The 25,614-nt window shown below is 37.4% G+C and overlaps 1 protein-coding gene across 4 annotated transcripts in view; it reads right to left on the bottom strand.

Moving 5' to 3' along the window:
- Positions 1-1,929: 1,929 nt before the first annotated feature.
- Positions 1,930-25,614, bottom strand: part of HELZ (helicase with zinc finger) — a 177,272-nt gene continuing 153,587 nt past the window's right edge. For 3 of the 4 annotated variants that reach the window (XM_023212003.3, XM_023212004.2, XM_023212005.2), the window contains 2 exons: positions 17,328-17,580; positions 1,930-10,105 (listed from right to left, as the gene is read on the bottom strand). In XM_023212003.3, coding sequence (XP_023067771.1) covers positions 9,771-10,105; positions 17,328-17,580 — 588 coding nt within the window. In that variant the 3' untranslated portion in view covers positions 1,930-9,770. The remainder of the gene's footprint in view (positions 10,106-17,327; positions 17,581-25,614) is intronic. The other variant, XM_023212006.3, reaches the window with a different exon arrangement.

The following is a 25,614-nucleotide window of genomic DNA, read 5'->3' on the forward strand; positions in this document are numbered from 1 at the left end:
CACTCTCCTGCCAAGTGTTGTCATAAGGCCACACTGTGTGGGCAAAGAATGTCAGGCAAAGAATGTCAACGGGAAGGGGAGAGCATCTTTAAGCTCTTCTCTCAATCAAACCCCCAGATCCAGTTCAGCAAGCGTTCATCAAAAGCCTGCCATATAACAGGCACAGAGCTGGTGCTGGTGGTTTAGAGGTCTGAGGACATGATCTCTGCTTCCCAAAAGCTCATAGACTCCCAACTATAACACAAAAATGGTGATAAGGGAGGTATAAAGCTTAATTGCAAGCACAGAGACAAAAGGGGCTAATTCCAACTGGGTAGTGTGGGAGGTGAAATTGAGTCTCAATAAATCAGTATCCCTGGGGAGTGGGAGTCTGAGAGCTGATGGGCTTGTTCCAAACAAAACCGAGAGGCCGGAAGATCAAGGGCTTATTCAGGAAGTGACGGTGACTGATCTGCTATAACCTGGTATGTGCAATGCACAGGAATATGCCTTGGGTGCCTCCAAGTCCAGCTAAGAAACGTAGGATGTGATGGAGAGCCACTGAAGGCTTTTCAGCAAAAGAGTGGTACAATCTGATCTATTTCAGAAAGGGAACTGGTTGCAGTTGGTAGCACGAACTGAGGGCTCTCCAAATCTTAAGAGGATTTCCACTCATTAGGGAATTGATTTGTTAGGACAATATTATGTAACTCAAGCAGCAGAGTCAATTTCAGACTAAGTGCTCTTTGGCTGTTCAGAGCTAACCACAGGAATATCTGGATGTTCCAGTTTAAAAACGGCTCTCCATCCCAGCACTGCTTCTGCTAACCAGCTTTCACTCTTCATGCTTGACCTGCACCCCACATCTTGCAGTTTTGATGAAAGGAAGTGATTGTTTTATCAATTACATTTTCACACACACTAACTTTCATACTAATACCATTCTCAGAAAAATGCTTCAAAGGGCATCAATATGGCATAGGGCTAACACCTGAGGCAATCACATCTGCATTTTCCCACTGACAGTGGAGCCTGGGGTTATTTCATCTAGAGCAGGGAACAGCTCAAGGAGTCCCCCAAATCCATTTGATTTATATAGAAAGAAGTTTTTATTTCTAAAGTCCAGATTAATGTCATATCAAATCAACTCAAAGCGAGATACCTAGCTTAAAATGGATTCACCACAATGAGCACAAACAGTACACTGTCCTTAGGAAAGGCTGACCGTCCCATCTACTTACATTTACAAACTTGAAGCACAGTATATTCAAGCTAGATTTATGGTGCCACATTAATAGGATGTTAAAAATAAAATAGCCAGGGCACACAAAGCCTTCTGTGACCTGCTAATGCTTCTCAAAATCACATCATGGCAGATGCAAAGAATTATTTCCCCAAGAAAAACAAGACCTTGACTCAGGACAATTTTCTGCACAACCAGCAATTTTTTTGTTGTTTTTTTTTTTTTTGGATTGTTGAATTAATGCTTGTCAGGCATTACTGTGAGATACATGACTATACCTACATAATATATTGCTACAAACTAGGTTTATGAGTTCTCAAATAAATTCCGGGCTGCATTAACAACTAAGTGACTTGTTAAGAGTAATTCAGGATAATTTTCTTAAATTTGTAAGATATATGTTGAATGACTCTTTGAAAAGGGCTTATTTTCTCGCTGACCACTGGAGATCTTTAAACTTTCAGGTAACACTTTTAAGTCTTAAAAGCATTACTGCTGAAGTTTGGGGATTTGAGCCAAGTCACAAATTTCTGGAAAGTAGAATTATAACTTTACAAATTCACACTGAGTTCTCAGTTACATTCGTTTTACCATTTACTATTAGGAATAAAATCAAAGGGCTGTGCTTAACTTCAGTCAGACCTTTGACCTTAAGAGCAGAAGGAAGCAGAGAATTAGAGTTCACGCATAATAAACACATCTCCAAATTATTAAAAAGGCATTTTATTATAAATACATTTTAGTTGTAGCAGTAAAATACATTTTGTGTTACCATGAATCTTTGAAAACAAAAGAACTTCACTGAGACAATGAGCACACTGCAGGAACTGTAGACCCCAAGTTGAAAACTTGTTCTATGGAACCAAAGTAGCTAACGTAATTCCAAAACTAAGTTAGAAAAGATAAAGACAAAGAAAGAAGAAAATAAAAACCCTAGAGAGTGGCTTTGGGGTTATTTTATGGTACAAAGTCACTTTTCCTTTTAAGGATAACCTCTTTAGGTATTAGAGCCTCTTAGATGAGGTATCGTTTACTGCAAAGAAAAAACATTGTTACAATTTTGCCACAAATTATGCTTATTTAGATGGCTGTATGACTGGTACTTTGAAGAGATGAACCTGACCACCTCAGTTTTGTACAGCTTCCCTTAGGAAGACTTCCCAAAATAAGACCCAGTATGAATTTGCTAAGTAACTGATCTATGAAGTTAGCTGAACAAGTTTAGATAAGAACTATATGTATGAAGCATTAAAAAAAAAAAAAATCCTGTGTCACTAATAACAGGACCCTTTAATAAAATGCAGAACTCATTATCTTTATAATTTAGAAGAGAAGTATTTCAATCACCATATTTACCTAGGATACAACTACTACATATAGCCAGTACCTTTATGGGGTTTAAAGAATCAGGTCAGATGACTGGCACAGGAATCAGATACAGTACAATGTCATATACATGGATTTATAGGAAGCAGGCATGGTCTGGATTTATGAAAATCCAGGACCCTTCCTCTGTAAAGGGGGAGGCTGAGAGACATCCTCAGCTGCACTGACACTTTGGGACTTCAACCAGGACAAAGAGCCCTCTGACCTACTGAAAGATACAAAGAGGTCTTCGCATACAAGGTATCGTGCAAAGCGAAGTGTAAATAAACCAAAGTTCCCCCTAAGTTGGGACTGCATAAAGGAATCTAGGCTGAAAATATAAACAATCCTCTCCGAAGGTTAGCGAGCCTTTTCAGCAGGAAGGACTGTGTCTTAAGAAAACTCCAAAGCTGTATATTCTACGACGGTCTTCACGTGTACTTTTACACCTAAGTCATTCTGTATTCTATTACCTTAAAAATAGATTTTTTTTTTTGTCTTTCTAGTATCTCAGTAAATTCAAAGCCAAACTAAAAACCAGAAGCAGAGCCCAACACCCCCCAAGATGCAGTCCAGATAAAACAGCAACAACACACAAATTAAAAACTACCCAAAGACCTGACAGGTTTATTATATTATAGGCAGTTTCTTTCTCAAAAATAACGTGCCCATACATGTGCATCTATGACTTATGAATAATCCATGCTGTGCAGGTGGCAGATCCCACTAGGCTGTTTTGCAAACACACATAGATTTTTTTTTTAAAGGTAGCAAAGTAATCAGAGACATTTATTTTCTGCCATATATAACACTTCAGGCTCTCTCTAACACCTGCTGGCATGCCAGAGAATCTAAAATAACTTTGTTAACCTGAGAAACACATAATTTGAAAAACAAATCCTTTGCCCTCACCACCCTCCCCCCACCCAAAAAAAAAAAAAAAAAAAAACCATAAAAACTAAACATTGGCCGGACGTGGTGGCTCATGTCTGTAATCCCAGCACTTTGGGAAGCCAAGGCAGGCAAGATCATGAGGTCAAGAGATGGAGACCATCCTGGCCAACATGGTGAAACCCCGTCTCCACTAAAAAATACAAAAATTAGCTGGGTGTGGTGGCACACACCTGTAGTCCCAACTACTCGGGAGGCCGAGGCAGGAGAATCACTTGAACCCAGGAAGCGGAGGTTGCAGTGAGCCCAGATCATGCCACTGCACTCCAGCCTGGGCGACAGAGCAAGACTCCGTCCCAAAAAACAAAAAAAACAAAACAAAAAAAACTATTATTTAAGGATTATCTGTTGTTTTCGATGCTCCATGCCACTGCCATCTTAGGACAGGGACTGCTACACTCAGTGCCTCGATACATGCTAGGTGCATTCTCATGGCATTCTGATGGCTTCTTCCCAGGAAGGAGTCTCACTTCCATGCATGTGGATCAAGATTGACTTTAAGCACACCAAACAAATGCACAGCTTCTAGACCGATGCCCAGGCAGCAGTGTACACAAAAGCAAACTCACCCTAAAACCAAAGAGCTCCTTCACCCTACTGCGGAAGAGCAGTGCAGACCCCAGCAGGGCTGAGAGGGAGGAGGGATGGTGGTCAATCCAAAGGGCCTGTCACTCCACGGAGACCTTTCTCCACAATGTTCCACTCATGGCACCAGATTTATAAAAATGTCTCCAGAGATCAGTTTTTTACACTGAGTAAATAAATGCATGGTTGAAAAGACATTCGGACTCTGAAGGTCTCTGAGACTTTCAAACCGTGAGAATCAGACCGGTGATTTTCAAAGTGTGGTTCCTGGACTGGCAGCATCAGCATCGCCTGGAAACTTGTTGGAAATGCAAATTATCAGGCTCCAGACCAAAATCAGAAATGCTGGGGGTGGATCCAGCTATCTGAATTTTAACAAGACCACGAGGCAATTCTGATACTGGCTAAAGTTTAAGAACCATTGCTCCATCCTGTTCACAATTCTAAAATCTTAAAACAGGACAGATTTGTAAATAGTACTATATGACTTCTACTCTGTGTTGCAACCTATGTAATTTGCCACCCTTTCCCCTTCTCAAACATTAAAAAAGTATTAATGAAAACACTTCATAAAATCAAAAATTTCTTAAAAGGTAATATTGATTTCCCCTCCTCTACATAGTTCTAAGGCAGGCAATCACATGCTAGTATGCAAAGTAAAATACAGAAGAGACCTCATATACGAGGTAGAAACAGTTAAAAAGACTCCCCACGAACATAATGAAAATTTCATAATATTGTTTAACGAACTCATAGAATTATATAAAACTTACTATGCTTTATGCTTAATATCTGTATCAAAATAAAATCTCTCTGTTGAACAAATTGCAAATAAAATCTGGTCTAATACTCTGATAATTGAAACTATATGAACGTCTCCGGGTTTTCTGAACACTCCAGTTTTAGACGCTTTAGACGACCACTGCAGAACTGGGTTTGGAATGTAACCACAGTTCACATTTCTAAGTCTAGATTCTTCCATTAGGTACCTCCCTCCCCAAAATTTTTAGAAACTCCGGTGACTGTTTCCTTAAAGTTCACTCCAAAGTAGACATTTTCAATGGGTTCAAAAATTTTAAATATTACAATTGTTTTAAAATCTCTTGAACCTTGTATTCTAGTTTAAAGTAATAACAGAATGTGTTTAGTAAGATTCACTCCTTGCAACAATGGTCTTGACATTACTAACTGAACAGGTATGAAAGTAGAAAGTGTGACTTTAGCAGTTTTAAAGTCTCAGCTAATAAAAGTCCATCTTCAAGCAGATGGGAAATGTGAGGAGCATATCATAACGAGCACTTTCAAGACTAACATGCCAGTTACTCTTTCGAGATGGAGATGGTGTCTTTATAAGTGATTGACACCGCTACGTGATATTTTGAACCAGAAATCATAGTTAGAACATTAGCTATTCTTTCTAATTTCTAGACGGCTTGAATGTGGATCAGATGGCAAAGAGTGGAGACAAATCAGATCCATTAAGACATTTATACCTTGAGATTCAGGAAGACATATAGCGTGGCAGTAGAAATTAAGGATTTTCATATGTTAAGGGGATGGTAAGCAAGAAATAATGTCTAGTAAATCATAAAAGACAAATTACTATCATTGAGGAGCTGGAGGGAAAAAAACAAAAAACGATGGCTAGCCTACATAACATCTGAAAGCACCAATTTGTATCTTTCAATACATTTAAAGTTTTAACCTTGTATTTTTATAGATTCTTTCTGGGATTCCCTTTTTAAAAACAACTCCACTATAAAACAATGCTATAGAAGGTTGTCTGTTTTTAAATGAGTATTTCAGTAAGTCTAATTTTCTTAATAATGATAGTTGAAATACTAAAATTTATCTTGAAATTGTTCTTTACACCCTGAACTCTTAACAAAGGTGGCTCGCTGTAGCTAAGGGGGCTAGAGAAATATCTTTTACATCTGCAGCTTTGCTCTTGGACGTGAAAAATATTAAACACATAAAATCAACTACACTAGAGCAACACAATACTACATATTAATTATCCCAAACTCGGGAAATGCAGTTAGCTTTCTCAGCAGCTCCAATGCCTCCATAAAAGAGGAGAGTATTTTCATAAATAGGTCTTAGAAATTGCTGTTTAATTAGGTAATGCTTATTCAGTGGGAATTCTGCTTATTGTACTTATTCTGCAGTTCTCTGAACTGAAAAGACCAGTTGATGTTTACATCGAACCTAAACTTATTCTAAAATGTGATGATTAAAAAAAAAAAAAACCTACACAAAGCAGTTTGTTATTTCATGTGTAAAAAATGACCTGGATAGAGAGCATGTCTGTGTGAGAAAAGGATAATTAAGGTCATGTTAGTTTAAATGGTCAATAATTAACTACTACTGATTAATCAAAAACAAAGTTCTGCTATAACATTTTGGCAAAGCATATGTCCAAATGACAACCAAAACCCCCTTTAAAAACACACCAGAAAATATCCATGTTACACGGAATGAGGTTCTTCAAATCGTAACAAAATACCATTTTTAGATCATGAAAAGAAATTTTTCAGCATGAAGGCTCTACTTTACAAACTCTTATCATCTAAAATACAGTCTTTAAGGTTAAAAAAAAGAAAATCTCAAGTAGAATTGAAATTAAAAAGTGAAACAAAATATTCTGGCAAGAAAAAGAAAACTTCAGTGTGATACAAAGGACAAAGACGTAAAAAGACATTATGTGAACAATTAACCTCACTTAGAAAAAAATCTGTTCTGAAGAAATGGAAGCTGGTAATACTTGGTATTATCTGAGCGCTATCATCAAGTTTTCTGGAAAAAAAATGTATATACATATATACATATACTATACATATATATGCATATATAAGGGTTGAACCTAGTATATAAGTTATGTTTCATAAATCTGATTTATGGGTACTTGCTACTACTACTCAAGTAATACCCAAAGAACATGAGCTGTACTCAGAAGACATGCCTCATTTTGATGGAAAGTTGCAATGATTCTTACACAAGACTTGTTCAAAATGTTCTAAGATACTATGCATAATGAGCAGGTTCTTTAAAGCACGGTTACAAAGATGGCATTATGTAATGCCGAGGAAGAGTAAGCTTGTTATAAGTCAAAATAAGCATTTGATGCAGAATCTAAGAAGAGTATCAGATGGAAGCAACATTAGAATCCTTGACTGGCTATGGAAATGATAAGGAATGAGGAGCACTCACATACTCACAGCAGAGAGGTGGACCAATAAGTAGCTATCATTTTTAGTTTTTAGAAATAACTGCTTAGAACAAGGATGTCATGACAACTTAATAGCTTCCTTATCCAAAGCTTCCATCATCAACATATTTATATAAGGTAATGAGGGTGCATATATGACCCCATGACCCTTAACTAAATATAAATATAAATAATTTAAAAACTGATATTTTTTAAAGATTCAAGTATAGAAAACAGAAAATTAGGCAATAACCTCATGACAAGGGGTCAACTGAAAGCCTTGACTTGACAATTTTGTCTTCATATTATCAGATTGCTTTTGAACACTTATCTAGCTTGCATTGTAGTCCTGTGTACTGGGGTGGGGGCCGGGGGGGTGGATAATCACTGATGGGAAAATTATAACAGCCTCACATTGGGGAGATCTAATTTTCATTCAGACTATGTCTTGAGTTTTGTCATAGACTTAAAAGTACATCGCTACATGGCAAAACTTTTTCTTCTTTTCTTCCTACTAAAGTATGCTGAGTAAAATTGGACATTGCTAAATGTGGTGATCTGACATCATACAGAGAAAGCGTGGTGCTGGAACTTGCTGGCTCAGTTTTCCAACTGTGATTTATACTAACCATTAACACGTTTGCAGTTTACAAGTCTATGTCTGCCACCTTACACAGAGACCCACAGCCTGTAACGCGAAGCCACACACAAATGAACCGCACTCTTAGCAGAAAGAGCTGAATAAAAGAGGCACGCGGCGCTTGTCCTGGAGCTTGCTAACCATTAACCAAAGGCACTCTTTTATCCCAAATTGTCTGAGGATTAAAAGGGGCTGTAGCTGGCCAACATAAACTAAACTCCAATCATAGAAGAAATGTCAGTAATTTTTCTTTACTTTTGCCACTTTTCAACCTGGTTTTAAAAAAACGTACTTTGATTATAGGATGGCCTATCAAAAGTGGTCTTCCAAAATCCTGTTTTTGAATGGATCATCAGGAAGACTGGGTTCATTTGAAAGGTTTCCCAGCTTCGTCTTATTATTTTTTAAAAGTTTATATTGTAGTTTCAAGATACCTCTGAAATACAAAAGTAGTATTACTAGGTCAGGAAAATAAGGACATATATTGCTTTAAATGTGTGACAAGACCAAAAGTTTCAAGAGGGTAAACATTTTCCTTTGGATTTTACCAAAATTCATTCGAAGCAATTTTTAGATGGTAGAATATTTAAGATGGCTTATTAAATTTTATATTGTGTACAAGTTCAACAGGGGAATTTTAGAATAATTGAAAGACATGAAAAACAAGGGTAGTTTTCTGCCCCAGATTCTGATGAATTTTGATACATTTTTGACAAACATTATATTTCTTCTTTAATGGTCTTCCTCAAACAAGACAGCTAGCAAAATATTTGAATTGCCACATATAATGTCACATTTTAATGTAAACATCAAATAAGGTACCAAAATTTTTACTGGAGGGAAAAAAACCCAAACCTTAAAGCGGCACAATTCTTTATACCACTGGAGAAGAGGGAAGCCAGGTTACAAACATTTACACATGCATAGTGAGAAAAAAAGAATTGTACTAAATTCACGCATTTTTAAAATAGTTATCAAGTCTACTAAGCACCAACGATCCTAAAAATTTTTCAGCTTCTTGATTTGTTTAAAAAAAAAACACACACACTATCAAATTAACATTAAAAACAAGCTTGAAGTGTAGCTTGTCCAAAAAATAACTAAGTATGCCAACGTTTTTTTCACATTTCAAAAAACAGTGGCATACAAAATATGCCTGCAAAGAATGCCTTTAACTCTATCCTATGGTGGATGGAGATTACAACAACACATCATACATAGTCTAAAACTATAAAAGTTTTAGAACGCAGCATCGTGTAAAAAAAAAAAAAAAAAAAAGCTGATAAAGTACTTAGAAGATGCTGCCCCTTTATTTAAAAAAAAATTTAAATGAATTTAAGCAAAAATAACATACATTTGTACATCAACTGGCCATTTCTGGTACAGAAACCCAGCATATGGTAATATTATTGAATAAATGTAAATGCTACTTACAATTTTTTTTTCTTTTTAAATACATTTTAGACAAACTTTTTTTTCTTTTTTTTCTTTTTTTTAATAGTTGCACAATTAACCTCTTGGCTGCTAGCTTGATGCAAACATATGTAACAATACACAAATTTAAAAAATTTTTTTATTCTACATAAAAGCTGTCAAAGTTTTGACACATCAAAAATGCAAAATAATGGAATATACTTAAAAAAAATTAGTTGCAAGTCTAGCAGCAAAGCAATTAAGTGAGAACATATTTAATATTAAAACAAAGGGAACTGTGCATCTATAGATGAAGTCCAACTACCTTAATTCTACTGATACAAACAGAAATTAAAACATTCTCCCTTGAGGGGAAAAAAAAGTGATTATTTAAAATATGAGTAAAAGCCATTGCTGCCAGATGAGCTTCCCAGGCTCAGTTCCTGGAAGAGAGACAGAGGGTCGCTACTCTTCTTGGCCTGCTCAGGAGGGGGCCTGGGCTTTGGAGGGGCCCGCAGAGCGCTGGCATAGGACATGGCAGGCTTGCCCCCCGCAGAGCTCTGGGGGCTACTGCTATTGGCCGACTCCGCGATTTGCTTGTTGGGCATAAGGGGTGGAAACTGGCCGAGATGCTGCAGCACACTGTAGTTGAAGGAACTGGACACCTCAAGGTTCTCCGACTTCAGTTGATCCTCAGGGGGTTTGACAGTCTTGGGTGGCGCTAAAAGCAGAGAACAGTGACAATGAGTTAAGGATGAGCCCAGCAATGTCCATGTGCCTCATTCACTCAGTGTGTCCGAACTGGCTCTCATCTCCAGGAACGCGGGGACAGTATAGCCACAAGGACAGACACCTTCTGCCACAGAATGCTGAAATCACAACACATCCAACCAAATGTCTCTATCTTATAGACACATAAAACAGCCATAAGAAGTGGAATAGCTAACATATAAAAACTAAAGTTCAAATCTGAAGGCTTGCTGAAAAATAAAGTAGTTTGTGTAACTGTACACTTTGATATTTATTCTAGTAACTGCTCATAGTTTGTAAACAGGCACATGCTCTCTCTTCAATAAAAAGGAGCTGCACATCCAGACTCCTGGTCAAAACAGCTTTTATTACTGAGCTAAGTAACAGTGCCATGAGATTCCATTTGTTTACAATGCTACCCTTCTCTGTATTACATACTGAGTAACATGGAATTAGATGTGTTGGGGGGGGGGACTGTAAATCACTTCACATTTCCTATAATCTGTCTGATTTTCAAGGTTCCTTAAAATTTTACTCCATCCTTCCTAACCAATTTTATTGCTCACTAAACCATAGCTTGCTTTCAAATAAATGCTTTTCTTTTCAATCTTTTAAAACTTTATATAACATTTTAATGGATTATAAATACAAATTCACTGAGGACAATTTGAAAATTTCCGAAAAGTTCAAAGAAGAAAGTAAGTCATTCATACTTCTGAATACCGAGATAGGCCTTAAGCTGTTGTTTTATTTTTCCCTAAGTACTTGATTTAGAGTATTTCATAACTTACTTAGGTAATGTCTCATTTTTAGAAATTTTCATTATCGCCAATTTTTCTCTTCTCTGGACTGTGATGTTCCAGGTAAATATTTCTAAATATTCATGGCTATTTCCTCAGGATAAATCCCTAGGTGTACAAAGCTTCTAACAACTGTGGCCAAACCACTCTGCAGGAAGATGCTGCCCATGTGTGCTCAGCCAGTCATGTCTGTCCATTGCCATATCCAATCACAACACTGGCATTAGGACTGTTTCGAGCCTTAGCCTATTTTATTAAGTAAATAATTATCTTGTGGTTACAATTTGCATTTCCTTGATAGTTGGTGTATAGGAACAGTTTTTCCCTGTTTATTACCTATTGTGCAGGCTATCTTTGTCCATTATTCTATTGGACACACTATTCTATTGTTTTTTCCTATTATTTTGTAGGCACTTTTTACATATGAAGAATACTATTCTTTTGTCATATGTTGCAAATATTTTTACTTGTTTCGTGATTTCCCTTTTAATGTTATTTATAATGCTTCCACTTTGTCAACAAATGTTTTAGATTTTACTAAGCAAATCCATGAACTAGTTCCTATGCGAAGTCAGGTAAATATTTGCATCTTTTTGTGAATCTTTAAGCATTTCCTGTTTTAAATTAAAATTTTATAATCTATCTGCAATTTATTTTGTTATGTGGCATAAGGTAAAGATATAACTGTTCATTTATTTTTCCCTTGAATAGTTAGATAATTAAATAATCATTTATTGAATAATCCATCCCTTCTATGCTGGTCATACTTCTATTATTACTAAATTCTTCTGTGCATTAAAATCTGTATCTGGGCTTTCTAGTCTTCCTGTTCCACTGAACCATGTTTCTACTCCTGTGTCAGTATTGTTTAAGTTTTTTGTGACCCTATAATAAATTGCGTTCTCTGCTCTTTGAAGTCTTATTTTCCACCTCTACATCTTTTCAAATAAATTCTGGATATTCTCATAGACCTTCCATTTAATTAAACAGTCAGGTGAGCCATCCTCAGTGTGTTTTTCCTGCTTTCTCATAGGTTGCGTCTCATATCTGGAATTTGCCCATTCACCCATCCAAAACCTTAAACTGCCATCTCAATCAATAAACATTTATTGAGCACTTACTATGTATTCACTGCTGTGCTATACCCATGAAAGTATACAGTTGGTTAGAGCAGCCCTTCATAAACTTATCATTTTATTGTGGAAATAAGATAGAAACCCATGGCAAGGCTAAATAACAATAGAAGTGGAACAACGAATGCTGATAAGTCCTAAGGGAGTTCTGGGAGAGCCAGGAGGGAATCTACACAGAGAAGATGAAACCGGGGATGAGTCCTGAAGGATTTAAATAGGTGGGGAAAGACTAGGAGGGCATAGTAACAATCTCTTGGTTTCTGTGCTTTCCCTGCTTCCTTTTAGGTACAGAAACCTCACCCACTACACTAAGCTTAAATTGGACACGTGGTTGCTCAGCTAGTGACTACATTTCCCAGCTTCCCTTGCAGCTGAGTATGGCCAAGTAACTAAATTTGGCTTAATTAGATACGAGCAAAAGTGTGCATGCAATTTCTGTGTCATCACTAGCTTGAAGATAAGCCACTTGTCTTGAAACACTTTCATGGCAGAAACCTAGCTTTGACTACGCAAACAAAGACAAGCCTTTAGAGGACAGCGGGACACAGTAGAAGGACCTTGGGCCCTTCAATGACTTTGTGAAGCAAAGCTACTCAGATAGTGTGAACCAGCCAATTAGGTGAAAGAAAAATAAGTTTCTATCTTATTTAAGGCAATGTACTTTGGGGTCTCTTTGGGACAATGGCTTAGCCTTTACCCTAACTGATACAGGTAGAAAAGGACAAAAATGGGAAGCATTTCCTCATTAGTCTCCTCTGAATGCAGTAAAAGGTTAATATTAGACAAGAGAGGGCGATAACAGAGAGGTGAGTTAGTTCCTCTTGTACAAAGTTTTCTCCCAACTACTTCACCATCTTTAAGGGTACAGTGTCTATACTGCACATTTAGCACTTAGTTTTATGCCATTTAATATTGATTGTTATTGCTTTATGTATGTTAATCTTATTTCCCAAACTAGACAGCTCCTTGAGGGAGAGGACCATGCCATCTTTCTCACTGAGCTCTATGAGTATGGCACTCTGCTTCTTGATGGCCCTGTGGTTAGCGGGCCAGAGACTGTCTCTTCCTTCCTTGTGTTCATATCAGGAAGAAAGTGTCCCACTGGAACATACTTGATTCATACTGGGCTGGATTTCTTTTCCCAGAAATTTCAGTGTATGTGAGGCGGGGGCGGCGGCGGGGGTGGGGTGGGGTGTGGGTGCAGACAGAGAGGTAAAGTGAGACCTTTAGTTAGATTACTTGAAATACACAGAAGAGTACAGTGATCAGAAGACCAATTCACAGAAAAGCAGGACAAACGAACAGGTACACAGAGGAAGCCATAGGCCTGGAGGGAGATGCTGAGACCATCACATGGAGTGGCTATTTACCATGGGCCAGGCACTTTGTGCTATGCACCTTCCATGGTTTAAACACAGTGACCAGAAAACATACCCTTCATCAACCCAGCTGGACTCCCTGGATCTTATTTCCAGTAAAACCGTTTTTACCTGAGCTACTTTGGGTTGGTTTCTGTTTCTTGCAATCAGATGTAGCTTAAGACAATCATCAAATAGAATGACCTCAGATATTTGATCTTCAAATATTTAGTGAGGTAGCTCTATCCTTCAGAGTTCAAAATAAGTAAAAAAACTGAAACCACAAGACATCCCACTAATATTTCTTTTTAAAACCCAAACTACAATGGTTCATTTCCTCTAAAACACACTAGTGACACCTGATGGAAGCTACTTTACACTCAATATGACAAAGTTTCAAAAGCATGTTAACATCAGCAATACAGCTGTCCAATATAACATAAAACTAGAATTCAGAGGTTAAGGTGAAAATATTTCACATTTTAGCTTGAGTATTTTATTTATTCAATATGCTAATTTTATAGTACTATTTTAAATTTTTAAAAATTCATAATATTGTTCAAAATGATTTTAAAGCCTTTAACATCTTTCTAGTATATTTATTACTTTTCCCTCTAAATGTCACTGATTTTGTGAATAAAACAATTGCTTTCAAGAACAATTTAACAAATATTTCAATATAAAAAGTTCTTTGCTGTCTAAAATAATATATAAAATAAACATGGCTTTGGTTGTTCAAGAACTTACTATTTTTATTTACTTTATTAAGACTTATTTAACAATGTTCTCTGTTTCATAGCAATGTAATTAGTTTTAACTGGTTTTTTTGGTTTGTTTTGTCTTTTTTGAGATGGAGTCTTGCTCTGTTGCCCAGGCTGCAGGGCAGTGGTGTGATCTCGGCTCACTGCAACCACCGCCTCCTGTGTTCAAGTGATTCTCCTGCCTCAGCCCCCAAGTAGCTGGGATTACAGGCACGCATCACCATGACTGGCTAATTTTTGTATTTTTAGCAGAGATGGGGTTTCACCATGTTGGCCAAGCTGGTCTTGAACTCCTGACCTCAGGTGTTCCACTTGCCTTGGCCTCCTAAAGTGCTGGGATTACAAGTGTGAGCCACCATGTCCAGCCTAGTTTTAAATTTTTTTCAATTAAATAAATACTTAGAAAATAATATTTTAGAAGCAGTTTAACCTAATGCCTATATCCTTGTCTAACCATGAATACAAGATCGCTACTAATTAATCATGTATATATTCCCAATAAGAGAAAACATTCTCTGAAACTATGAATTTCACTAGTCTTACAACGAATATTTTTCAAAATACACATCTCAGCTGGGCACGGTGGCTCACGCCTGTAATCCCAGCACTTTGGGAGGCTGAGGCAGACAGATCACGAAGTCAGGAGTTCTAGACCAGCCTGGCCAACATGGTGAAACCCAGTCTCTACTAAAAATATAAAAATTAGGCGGGCACCTGTAATCCCAGCTACTCGGGAGGCTGAGGCAGGAGAATTGCTTGAACCCAGGAGGAAGAGGCTGCAGTGAGCCGAGATGGTGCCACTGAACTCCAGCCTGGGTGTCAAGAGCAAGACTCCATCTCAAAAACAAAACAAAACAAAACAAAACAAAAAACACATCTCTACTCTAAAATTTTCATCCCATGCATTAAAAGAAAATGTCTGCTAAAATATGTCTTGTCACCAGGTAAGTGAACAGAAACCAAACATACCTGTGTTGGAGGAGCGATGCCCCACCCTGTGCAGTGCAATTGGGTCACCCCCTTAATTGCAAAGAATCTAGTTTCATTATCTCCTTTCTTCACAAGCATTTACTAAGAGCCTAAAGTGTATTCCGTGTTAAAATGGGAAATTCAAAGTTTAAAAAGGCCAAAGATGGGGTTTCTATTTTAGGCTTACAGTTTAATTGTAAACTGATATCCATATCAAACACAATGATCTTTTTAAAATTTCAAACCAATATAATATAAACAGTTTTCTTCAAGCTCAATAAATAAATTTCTAACTTCAGTAAGAAGTCTCTCATGTAATTATTTTACGTCTGATACCACTACTACAATTCTCTAAAAATAAAAAATTGATAAACAAGAAGTTGTGCTTCAGGACACTCATGATTTGAATTTATTTTTTAATGCTTAACTAAGTGATACTTTCAATTTAAAAATACCACAGTACGTCTCCAAGCAATGAAGAAAATAATGACTTCATATTTGCAGAAATGATACCATAAATGACATGAGCATTTGCTCAGGAACTTTCTACCTTATCAGCTTGGGTCAGCTTTTTATTAATTTTGGCCAAAAGCTACCCTAAAACTTAGGTTAAAAAAAAAAGAAAGAAAAAGAAGAAGAGAAATGATGTTATCTTTAAAAAAAATTATAATAAAACAACCAAAAAAGTAACAAATTATCATCACTGATTTGTAATGTACATGTTTGCCAGGAAATTCAAATACAACATGAGTGTATTTATACCAGTGTATTTATACTATTTATGCTTTGAAAGTGACAAAGCAGGCTACACCTGTAATCCCAGAACTTCAGGAGGCCAAGGCAGGTGGATCACTTGAGGTCAGCCTGGCCAACATGGTGAAGTCATGCCTCTACTAAAAATACAAAAATTAGCTGGGCATGGTGACAGATGCCTATAATCTCAGCTACTCAGGAGGCTGAGCCAGGAGAATCGCTTGAGCCCGAATGGCAGAGGTTGCAGTGAGCTGAGAATGCACTACTGCACTCCAGCCAGGGTGACAGAGTGAGATTCCGTCTCACAAACAAACAAAAAAGTGACAAAGCACCCAGGTACGGTGGCTCATGCCTGTAATCCCAGCACTTTGGGAGGCCGAGGTGGGCAGATCACTTGAGTTCAGGAGTTTGAGACCAGTCTGGGAAACACAGCGAAACCCCATTTCTACAAAAATAAACACAAAAATTAGCCAGGCATAGTGGCACATGCCTACAGTCTCAGCTACTTGGGAGGCTGAGGCAGGAGGATCGTTTGAACCTGGGGTGTGGAGGTTGTAGTGAGCCGAGATTGCACTACTGCACTCCAGCCTGGGCGACAGAGTGAGACCCTATCTCAAAAACAACAACAACAACAACAAAAGACAAAGCAACCCGAGGCAAAATACAGCAGTTTACTCCTAACAGGTACTAACAAATGTTTAAAGATTAAAATGACAATGTCTTTTGCCAGGAAATAAAAGCAAAAGCTTTAAAATTTTTTTTTCTCTACCATGTCTATTGTTCTAAAAATATGCTTGCATGGCACATACTCAAAAATGGGCCAGTTACGGAAACAATAGATTCACATTCTAAAGATGAACAAAATTTGTTTCAAATAAAAAATTGATGCTACTGGGCAAAAATTCACCACACAAAGATCTCACACTTGTTCACAAAGATCAACGTCTACAGCATACAAAGAGAAGGAATTAGAGAATTCAAGCAATATAATTAGTTTCTTTATATTCAATATAAAAAAGAGAACAGAGGAAAGATCAAAGTGCATTCATCTTTAAGGCTAAAGAGGAAGACTCTAGATTTTCCATCAGACAGTACAAGTTTAGGGTGTCTTATCCATTCCAATCTCTTTCTATGCCCTTTTTGTTCTTTAGCCATGAAGTTCTACAGTTTATCAGAATAAAGGAATAAACACAGGATTCCTAAATCTCAAAATGTTAGACTTTACTGGTCTCTCTCGTGGCCAGACTCTATTATATAGCAAATTGTCAACACTTTACTGACAACAAATCCTTGAAAACATATTAATCTAACCAACTACCACTTGCCCCACTCAGCCCTGAAGGAAAAAAAAAAAAAAATTACACAGATATCCGGGAGCTGAGGAGTAGGGATTAGTTTTAGCCACCAACTCTGTCTTACCTATCAACTCTCTGGGCTGAGCTGTCCTGCTGGATCCATTGCACGGAATGTTCTGATAAGGAGTAGATGAGGTGGTGTTTACCCAGGACTCCGGGGATGAAAAGTTGAAAGAAGACTGGTTACTGTGGTCCTGAAGCTCTTTACACTGAGCCAGACTGTCTTGAGGAGTGCTTACTTCTTCAGAACAAGGTTGAACTGAGCTAGATGAGATTCTTCTTTGGTACAAGGGCCGACCAGGTCCTCTGGGCTCATACTACACAAAGAAAAATAACATTTCATAAATCAGTGCACCTTGTGCCATAGTCCTCTCTCTTTTCACTCCATAGCAATCTCACTATATAAAGTAAAAATTCTCAAGAATATTCTGTGACTGTGAAACCCTCCCTCCACCCTACTCCCACCAGTAAGAAAAAGGGTGGGGGAGGGGGCAGGCGAGGCTCTGGACATGGTGTCAGAAGACCTGGGCTCAAAACTCAGTTCTGTTCCTCACTGCATAGTCCTGACAATACATGTCTGATTTCTGATTGTTTTCTTATCTGTAGAATATGGGAACTGAAGTAGTTATTTGCAGTTCTAAAATTCTATTGACATTTTAGATAATAGTAGATTAAGAAAAAGCATGAAGGCGCAAATCCGATCAAAATTAAATTGGTAAAGTATAGTCGATTGAGTCATGGCCCTCTTGAGCAGAGTCATCTATTCCAGACTTATCTCTTGGGTCCTTCCTTTATAACATCACAATTTGTTTTTCTTTAGACCTGATGGCAAGATGTAACTCCTCCTGTCCAACATAAGTACTCTTGACTAGACTCCACTGCATTTCTTTTAGTCAAACTTCAAATGACACAAAATACTCATTCATTTATTCAAAAAAATATTTTATATGTTTGAAACCCAATTAACTTATTCAGTATATTTTCTCTTCCCTAAACTCCCTGTATTTGCACAAGCCAAATTCCTTTAACCCTTCCAACAAGATCTATGTGGCAGCCACGTCAAAATTTTTTTATGGTTACCCAAGTGCTGTTCAATTTGTTCTTGCCAGATTCTTGTGATCAATATTCAGAGTCAATTCTAACGGCAAGGCAGCGTACAGCAGTGGTTAGGTACCAGTCTCCATCTAAAACCAGACTGTCTGTGTTAAGACTTTAGACTCCGACTTTTATTGGCAGTGTCACCTTGGGCAATTGATTTAACTTCTTTGTAACATGAATTACCCACAGTCCCCACATCTTGGGATTGTTGGGAGAATTAAATAAGGATGCATAGCATTTACAACAGTTCTTGGCACACAGGAAGGATTCATTGCTATATAATTATTTTAATGTAATATATAAAGATAAGAGTCCATGTTCAGTCTCAAATGACAGAATGGGATTGGTGTTTTATTGCCCCTTTCTTTTTCCTCTTTTCTTTTTTGGATAGCAAATAATAAATTTGCTGTTCAGTTTGCGGTCAATTATGACTCTCAGAAATTGTACTTTCACCACTGTTGTTAGCAATAATTGAAAATCAGGAACTGGAGGTTGGATTAAAAAGAAGGCAGAGAGACGAATTGGCACAGCAATAACCGGATGGCTTCTGGAAATATAAAATAGCACAAGCAGACATTATCAAGCCAATTAAATGTGAAAATTGTGGGGGTAAGCACTGAGAATATTAAGTCAAAGTAGATGGAACCACTAGGATAAAAACTAGGGAAGAAAATGGGTCTGGACTGGCTGCCCTTGTGCAGAGAAGCAGGAAAGTGGAGAGGAGAACACTTCTCTCACTATTAAGTTTTGAGTGCCTCCATTTCCAAAGTCTTAGCTATTGAATGGAGGAAGGCAAGAGGTAGTACTGCCATCTAATTAATTTCTTTTTTCATATAATTTTATAGATCTGTTTCTAAGCATAGTATCTCAATTCATGTTTAATTTTACTCTGCTTTAAAGGCAATTGTTTTCAATGGTCAAATCATTATGAATTTGATTTGGTTTTCTAGAATATTAACCATCCAAATTAATTAAGTGTCGACTAGGAATGTAATCAGCACATTTGAAATTTCTTTGTCTAAGGCATTAAATTACGGTAGTGAGTGGAATAAGTAACCTTTCTAAACTGCACAGTGTGCTCTATGCCTGACAACCCTGGATCACAATGGCTGTGCAGTGCGTCTTTTTTTTTTTTTAATTGAGGTTTGCAATGAAGACAATTAGCTCTTAAAATTGAAATGTAGTATTTCTTTTTATGACTATCCCCTGAGTGTTTAGTCACAATCTTCAGGGGATTACCTTCTAAAGTTTTCATATATGAATACCTAAGTACAAAACTAACGTTGGATATGGGCTCAGAAAGAGCAGGTTATGATAACCAAGTCTCCTGGTGACACAGAACACTCAGTATACTCTTGTGAATTTCACGCGTTAACTTTATAAGCCCCTTTTCATTAAATTATGAACATACACAAACCAGTAGTATAAACAAAAACCTTTTCACAATGAATAGACGTATGAACCAGAAAGCTTAAAGGAAGAAAACTAAAACTCAGAAAGAAATGGAAGGCTGATATAAGAGACAATATTCAATTAAACTTTATAGAAAATGTGTATCATTTGTATCTTCCAAACTGAAATCCAAAGTAATCACTCAGTTGACATGCATAGCAGGCTCCAGTGAAGTACTGTATAACTTATCTATAGCTATTGACAGAGATAAATGTGTAGATAAAATATGAAATTCAATTTCAAATTATGTTATGAATATGATCAATTTTTAAATGTCAGAAAAGCAAAATCGAAACTGGAAAATTTTTTAACGCTTTTCAAATTACATATATTGGAGATTTTATATATATATAAAATATATATATATGGAGAGAGAGACAGATAGATTGATTGATTTTTGTGTGTTGACCTTGTATCTTGTGACCTTCCTAAATTCACATTAGCTACAGGAATCTCCCAAGGAATTGGGAGATTCTTTGGGCTTTTTCTATACTGACAACCATGTCATCTGTGAATGGAGACAGCTTCATTTCTTCCTTCCCAATCCCTAATGCCATTTATTTTCTTGCCTTATTGCGCTGGCTAAGTCTTTCAGCACAGTGTTGAAGAGGAATGTTGAGAGCAAATGTCTTGCTTTATTCCTAATCTTAGAAGCATTAAATCTCTCACTATTAGTATGATGGTAGCTGCAGGATTGTTATAGATGTCCTTTAACAGGGTGAAGAAGTTCCTTTCCATTTCTAGTTTACCAAGAGTTTCATCATCAGTGGACAGTGCATTCTGTCAAATGCATGTGGTTTCTCTCCTATGTCTACTGATATGATTGTGTGATTTTTCTCTTTAGATTGTTAGTATGGTGTATTACGTTAATTTATTTTCAAATACCACACCAGACTTGCATTCTAGAGACAAGCCCCCCATGGTCATAGTACGTTCTTCTTTTCATATATTGCTAAATTCAAATTCAAATGTCTTGCTGAGGATGCTTACATTGATATTCATGGAAGTGGATCTGTGGTTTTCTTCCTTGGTACTGCCTTTATCTAGTTTTGGTATCAGAATAATGCTGGCCATACACAATAAATCGAGAAGTGTTCTATTCTCTGGAAAAGATTGTGTAAGTTGGTGGTTTTCTTCTTCATATTTTTGGAGGAATTCCATGCTAAAACCATTTGGGCCTAGAGATGTCTTTTTTGGAAGGTTTTAATTACAAATTCAATTTCTTTAACAGTTACAAGACTATCCATATGCCGTCTATTTCATCTTTGGGGAGGTTTTAAGGAAGTGGTTCATTTTATATACGTTGCTGAATGTATGTGCACAGAGTTGTTTGTAGTGCTCCCTTATTATCATCCTTTCAATGTCTACTGGGTCTGTAGTGACCCAGTATCCTTCCTAATACAAGTAGTTTGCATCCTCTTTTTGTCTTTCTCAATCTTGCTAAAGGTTTATCAATTTTACTAATCTTTTTGAAAAACTAACTGGGTTTTACTGATTTTCCTTTATTGCTTTTCTGTTTTGAATTGTATTAAATTCTGTTCTCATCTTTGAAATTCCCTTCCCTCTTCTTGATTTGAATTTATTTTGCTTTCCTTTTTCTAATTTCTTGGGATAAAAGTTTTGATTACTGATCTGAGATCTTACTTCTTTTCTAATATAAGCTTTTATTAAATTCTAATACAAGCTATAAATTTAAATTCTAATATAAGCTATAAATTTCCCTCTGACATGGCTTGAACTGCATCACACAAATTAGGACAGGCTGTACTTCCATTTTCACTCAATGTAAAACATTTCTAATATTTCTAATAAAGAAGCTTCCATTGGTCAAAGATAGGGGACAAGGTGTCAAAATGTATAATGACTACAATAAAGTAAAAACTCAAATACATAATGATATCAAATAATAATATTCAAAGTGCAAAAAGAAGGGGGGAAAAAAAGCCTCAATGATCATCCTGAGGCCTGCTAAGGCCTCAATTCATTACTCTGAAAATTGACTAATAAAGGGCAAGGATTAAACATTTATCCTGCCCTTTCTATATAGACTATATTTTAGGTAGTAATTAAATATTCAATGAGGAAAAGTTCTCCTTTATAAAAGAAAAATAAATAAAAAAGAAATTCAAGGAAGTTTTAAATAATCATTTTGCCGTCTCTAATGAAACAACAGATCTAAGCAATAACCATCGACAGCTGCTACAATCTGAAAAGTTGCTGGGAAATTTAAAAATCAATAGATCAGAATGACATCATCTGATCACTGAAACACAGTGATCAACTTAACATAGCTAAGTGGGAAAACTGGATATTAGCTACATCTTTAAACATATAATTTAAAATGAGACATTACACACTGCCTGGTAATTTTTCATTGAAATATCATCGATATCTTTCCATGTCATGAACACTCTTATGAGATTTAATAAGCTGCATTTTTTTCTTCATTTACTTAAAACTAATCTATTTAATTTCCCCAAGATTTGAGGAAGAAATCCTTGATTATAGAACACTTAGGGTTGGCCGGGCGCGGTGGCTCAAGCCTGTAATTCCAGCACTTTGGGAGGCCGAGACGGGCGGATCACGAGGTCAGGAGATCGAGACCATCCTGGCTAACACAGTGAAACCCCGTCTCTACTAAAAACTACAAAAAACCAGCCGGGCGACGTGGCGGCGCCTGTAGTCCCAGCTACCCGGGAGGCTGAGGCAGGAGAATGGCGTCAACCTGGGAGGCGGAGCTTGCAGTGAGCTGAGATCCGGCCACAGCACTCCAGCCTGGGGGACAGAGCGAGACTCCTTCTCAAAAAAAAAAAAAACACTTAGGGTCTACTAACTTATTTCAATTTAGCTCCCCCTCAAATTATTTTCTGCCTAAAGCAATATGCTGCAGTTTGCTAGATACGTACAGTTCCCTAGAGAGAAAAAACTGGGATGGTGCAAGGAGAGGACTATCACTATAAGATTAAAAGTCATCCATTTATTAACAAGCCAGATAACGTGATGAATAAACTGTAGTTTACAACAGTAATATCTGTGGGTTCATATCTATGGGTTCATGTGATGTAATCTATTGAAAAGCACTTGATAAACTATAAAATCATTTTTTAAAAGCATGATTCCCAGTTAATGGTGGCTATTGGCCCAAGACTCCACTAAAATAATAATAAATGAATATAAAAGATATACAACAATCAAGACCATGAGACTGGTCATCAATAGAGGACACATTTCCAGAATACATGGAGGCTGGATGGAGGAATGGTGTCTGTGGAAGAAGAATGAAATTACAGCTACCACCCAAGAAGGGAAACAATTCACCTAGCAGAATTCCACGGAGGCTTGCGCCTAAAAAATGCCAACTAATATAAAATGAAAGGAAGATGAAGGGATAAAAATGGGGGGTAAATGAAAGACTATACAGGAAACAGCTGGACTCATATTATACTCCTCCCCACAACAACTAGTCGGACACAGCCAGCCAGGTACCTACAATACAGACAAAAAGATAAGGAGACAGACACGCAAAAATCCAGGAAAACGAAGTCCTCCACATGGATTCAAGCACTAAAAAGTCCCCAGCGAAAGGCCTGCCAGGCAATATATCCTGTGATATACACAAAACTCCCAAGTTGCTTTTTAGTGAAAGATAATCAAGTGGCCAGGCGCGGAGGCTCACGCCTGTAATCCCAGCACTTTAGGAGGCCGAGGAGGGCGGATCACCTGAGGTCAGGAGTTTGAGACCAGCCTGGTCAACATGGTGAAACCCGATCTCTACTAAAAATACAAGAATTAGCCGGGAGTGGTGGCAGGTGACTGTAATCCCAGCTACTTGGGAGGTTGAGGCAAAAGAATTGCTTGAACCCAGGGAGCTGAGGTTGCAGTGAGCCAAGATTGTGCCATTGTACTCCCGCCTGGGCGACAGAGCAAAACTCAAACTCTGTCTCATAAAAAAAAGATAATCAAGGATTACCAGACTTTTAGGGAAGGTCTCTAGCATAAAAGATGGTCCCAGATAAATAAGTTGAAAAAAGGGAGACCCAGAAAGAAACAATAGTGATATTTTAAAAATATTTTAGAACATTGTTTTAGTTCTTATTAAAAATTGAAAACAAAACAACAAACCCTCTAATTGGTGCTCTCAGAAAAGGCACAGCACTTGGAAAACAAGATGTCATGAAAAAGGAAAAAGCTCAGAATACTAAGAACTCTTGTGATAAAACCTGAGGGCTCGAATATTAAATGCAACAGAAGTGCTTATAGATAAAATCAAGGAAATCTTCCTGAAAGTAAGAAAAAGTACAAAGGTAACAAAGTATGACAGGAAATAAAGATTTGGAGAATCTAGGAGGCCCAACATCTTATCAAAAGAAGTTTCAGAAAGTGAGACATGGAGAAAAATACTGCTAGAAAATTATCAAAAAAAAAGATGAATAATAACAGACAATTTCACAGTTGAAGGATATGAGTCCTTCTCTAAAGCAATGCTGTCCAAAAACAATTTCCTGTGGCGATGGGAATGTTTTGTGTCTGTACTGTTCAGTAAGGCAGCGCCTTGCCACAGGAGCTCCTGGTCAGTCAAAATGAGCCTACCAGGGCTGAAGAATTCAATTTTAAATCTTATTTCATTTCTAATCATAACCTATCCATCAAGAATTCCTCTAGGTTCTACCTGCAAAGTAGATTCTGAATTTATTTCTTACCATTTCCACTGATACCACAAGCCACAACCACCTCTTGCCTAGGTAACTATGACGTCCTTCACTATTTATTTTATATTATTTTTAAAACTTTAAAAAAATAAATTGCATTATTTTCATATAATTTTTAAAGTAATTTTAACGTCACTTTAGCCTTATAAAATTCAATCATAATGACAGTAGCAAAAATGTATCTTTGTTCCCAAAACTCTAGTAGATTTCTAGATTTTATTAATTGTTTTCCTTAAAAGAAAGATACAGACCAAACTCCCGCAACATGCAATTTACCCATATAACAAACCTGCGCGCGTACTCCACTGAACCTAAGATAAAAGCTAGAAACAGCCTGTGGTCCCAGCACTTCTGGAGGCGGACGTGGACAGACTGCTTAAGTTCAAGAGCTCGAGACCAGCTGGGTGACATAGGGAAACCCTGTCTCCACCAAAAAATACAAAAATTAGCTGGGTGTGGTGGCATGCACCTGCAGTCCCAGCTACTTGGCAGGCTGAGGTGGGAGAATCACTTGAGCCTGGAAGGCGGAGGTTGCAGTGGGCTAAGATCATACACTGCAGCGCCAGCCTGGGTGACAGAGGGAGACCCTGTCTTAAAAAAAAAAAAAAGGGCGGGGGGAGAGAGAGAGAGAGAGAGATCTTGCCTTGATGTTGACGGCTGCTGACTGACCAGGGTGGAGGTTGCTGAAGGCTTATTTCTTAAAATAAGACAATAATAAAGTTTGCTGCATGAGTTGACTCTTCTTTTCACAAAAGATTTCCTTATAGCACACAAAGTTGTTTGATGGTATTTTACTCACAGAACTTCTTTCAAAATGGGAGTCAATCCTCTTAAATCCTGCCAGTATTTTATCAACTAAGTTTATGGAATATTCTAAATCCTTTGAAATCCTTTGTTGTCATTTCAGCAATGTTCACAGCATCTTCCCAGGAGTAGATTCCATCTCAAAAAACCACTTTCTTTGCTTATCCATAACAAGAAAGTCCTCACTGGGCTCAGTGGTTCACGCCTGTAATCCCAAAACTTTGGGAGGCCAAGGCGGGAGGATCACTTGAGGCCAGGAGTTCAAGTCTAGCCTGGGTAACATAGTGA

Source organism: Piliocolobus tephrosceles, chromosome 16 (assembly GCF_002776525.5).
Source record: "Piliocolobus tephrosceles isolate RC106 chromosome 16, ASM277652v3, whole genome shotgun sequence".
Classification (NCBI taxonomy): Eukaryota; Metazoa; Chordata; class Mammalia; order Primates; family Cercopithecidae; genus Piliocolobus; species Piliocolobus tephrosceles.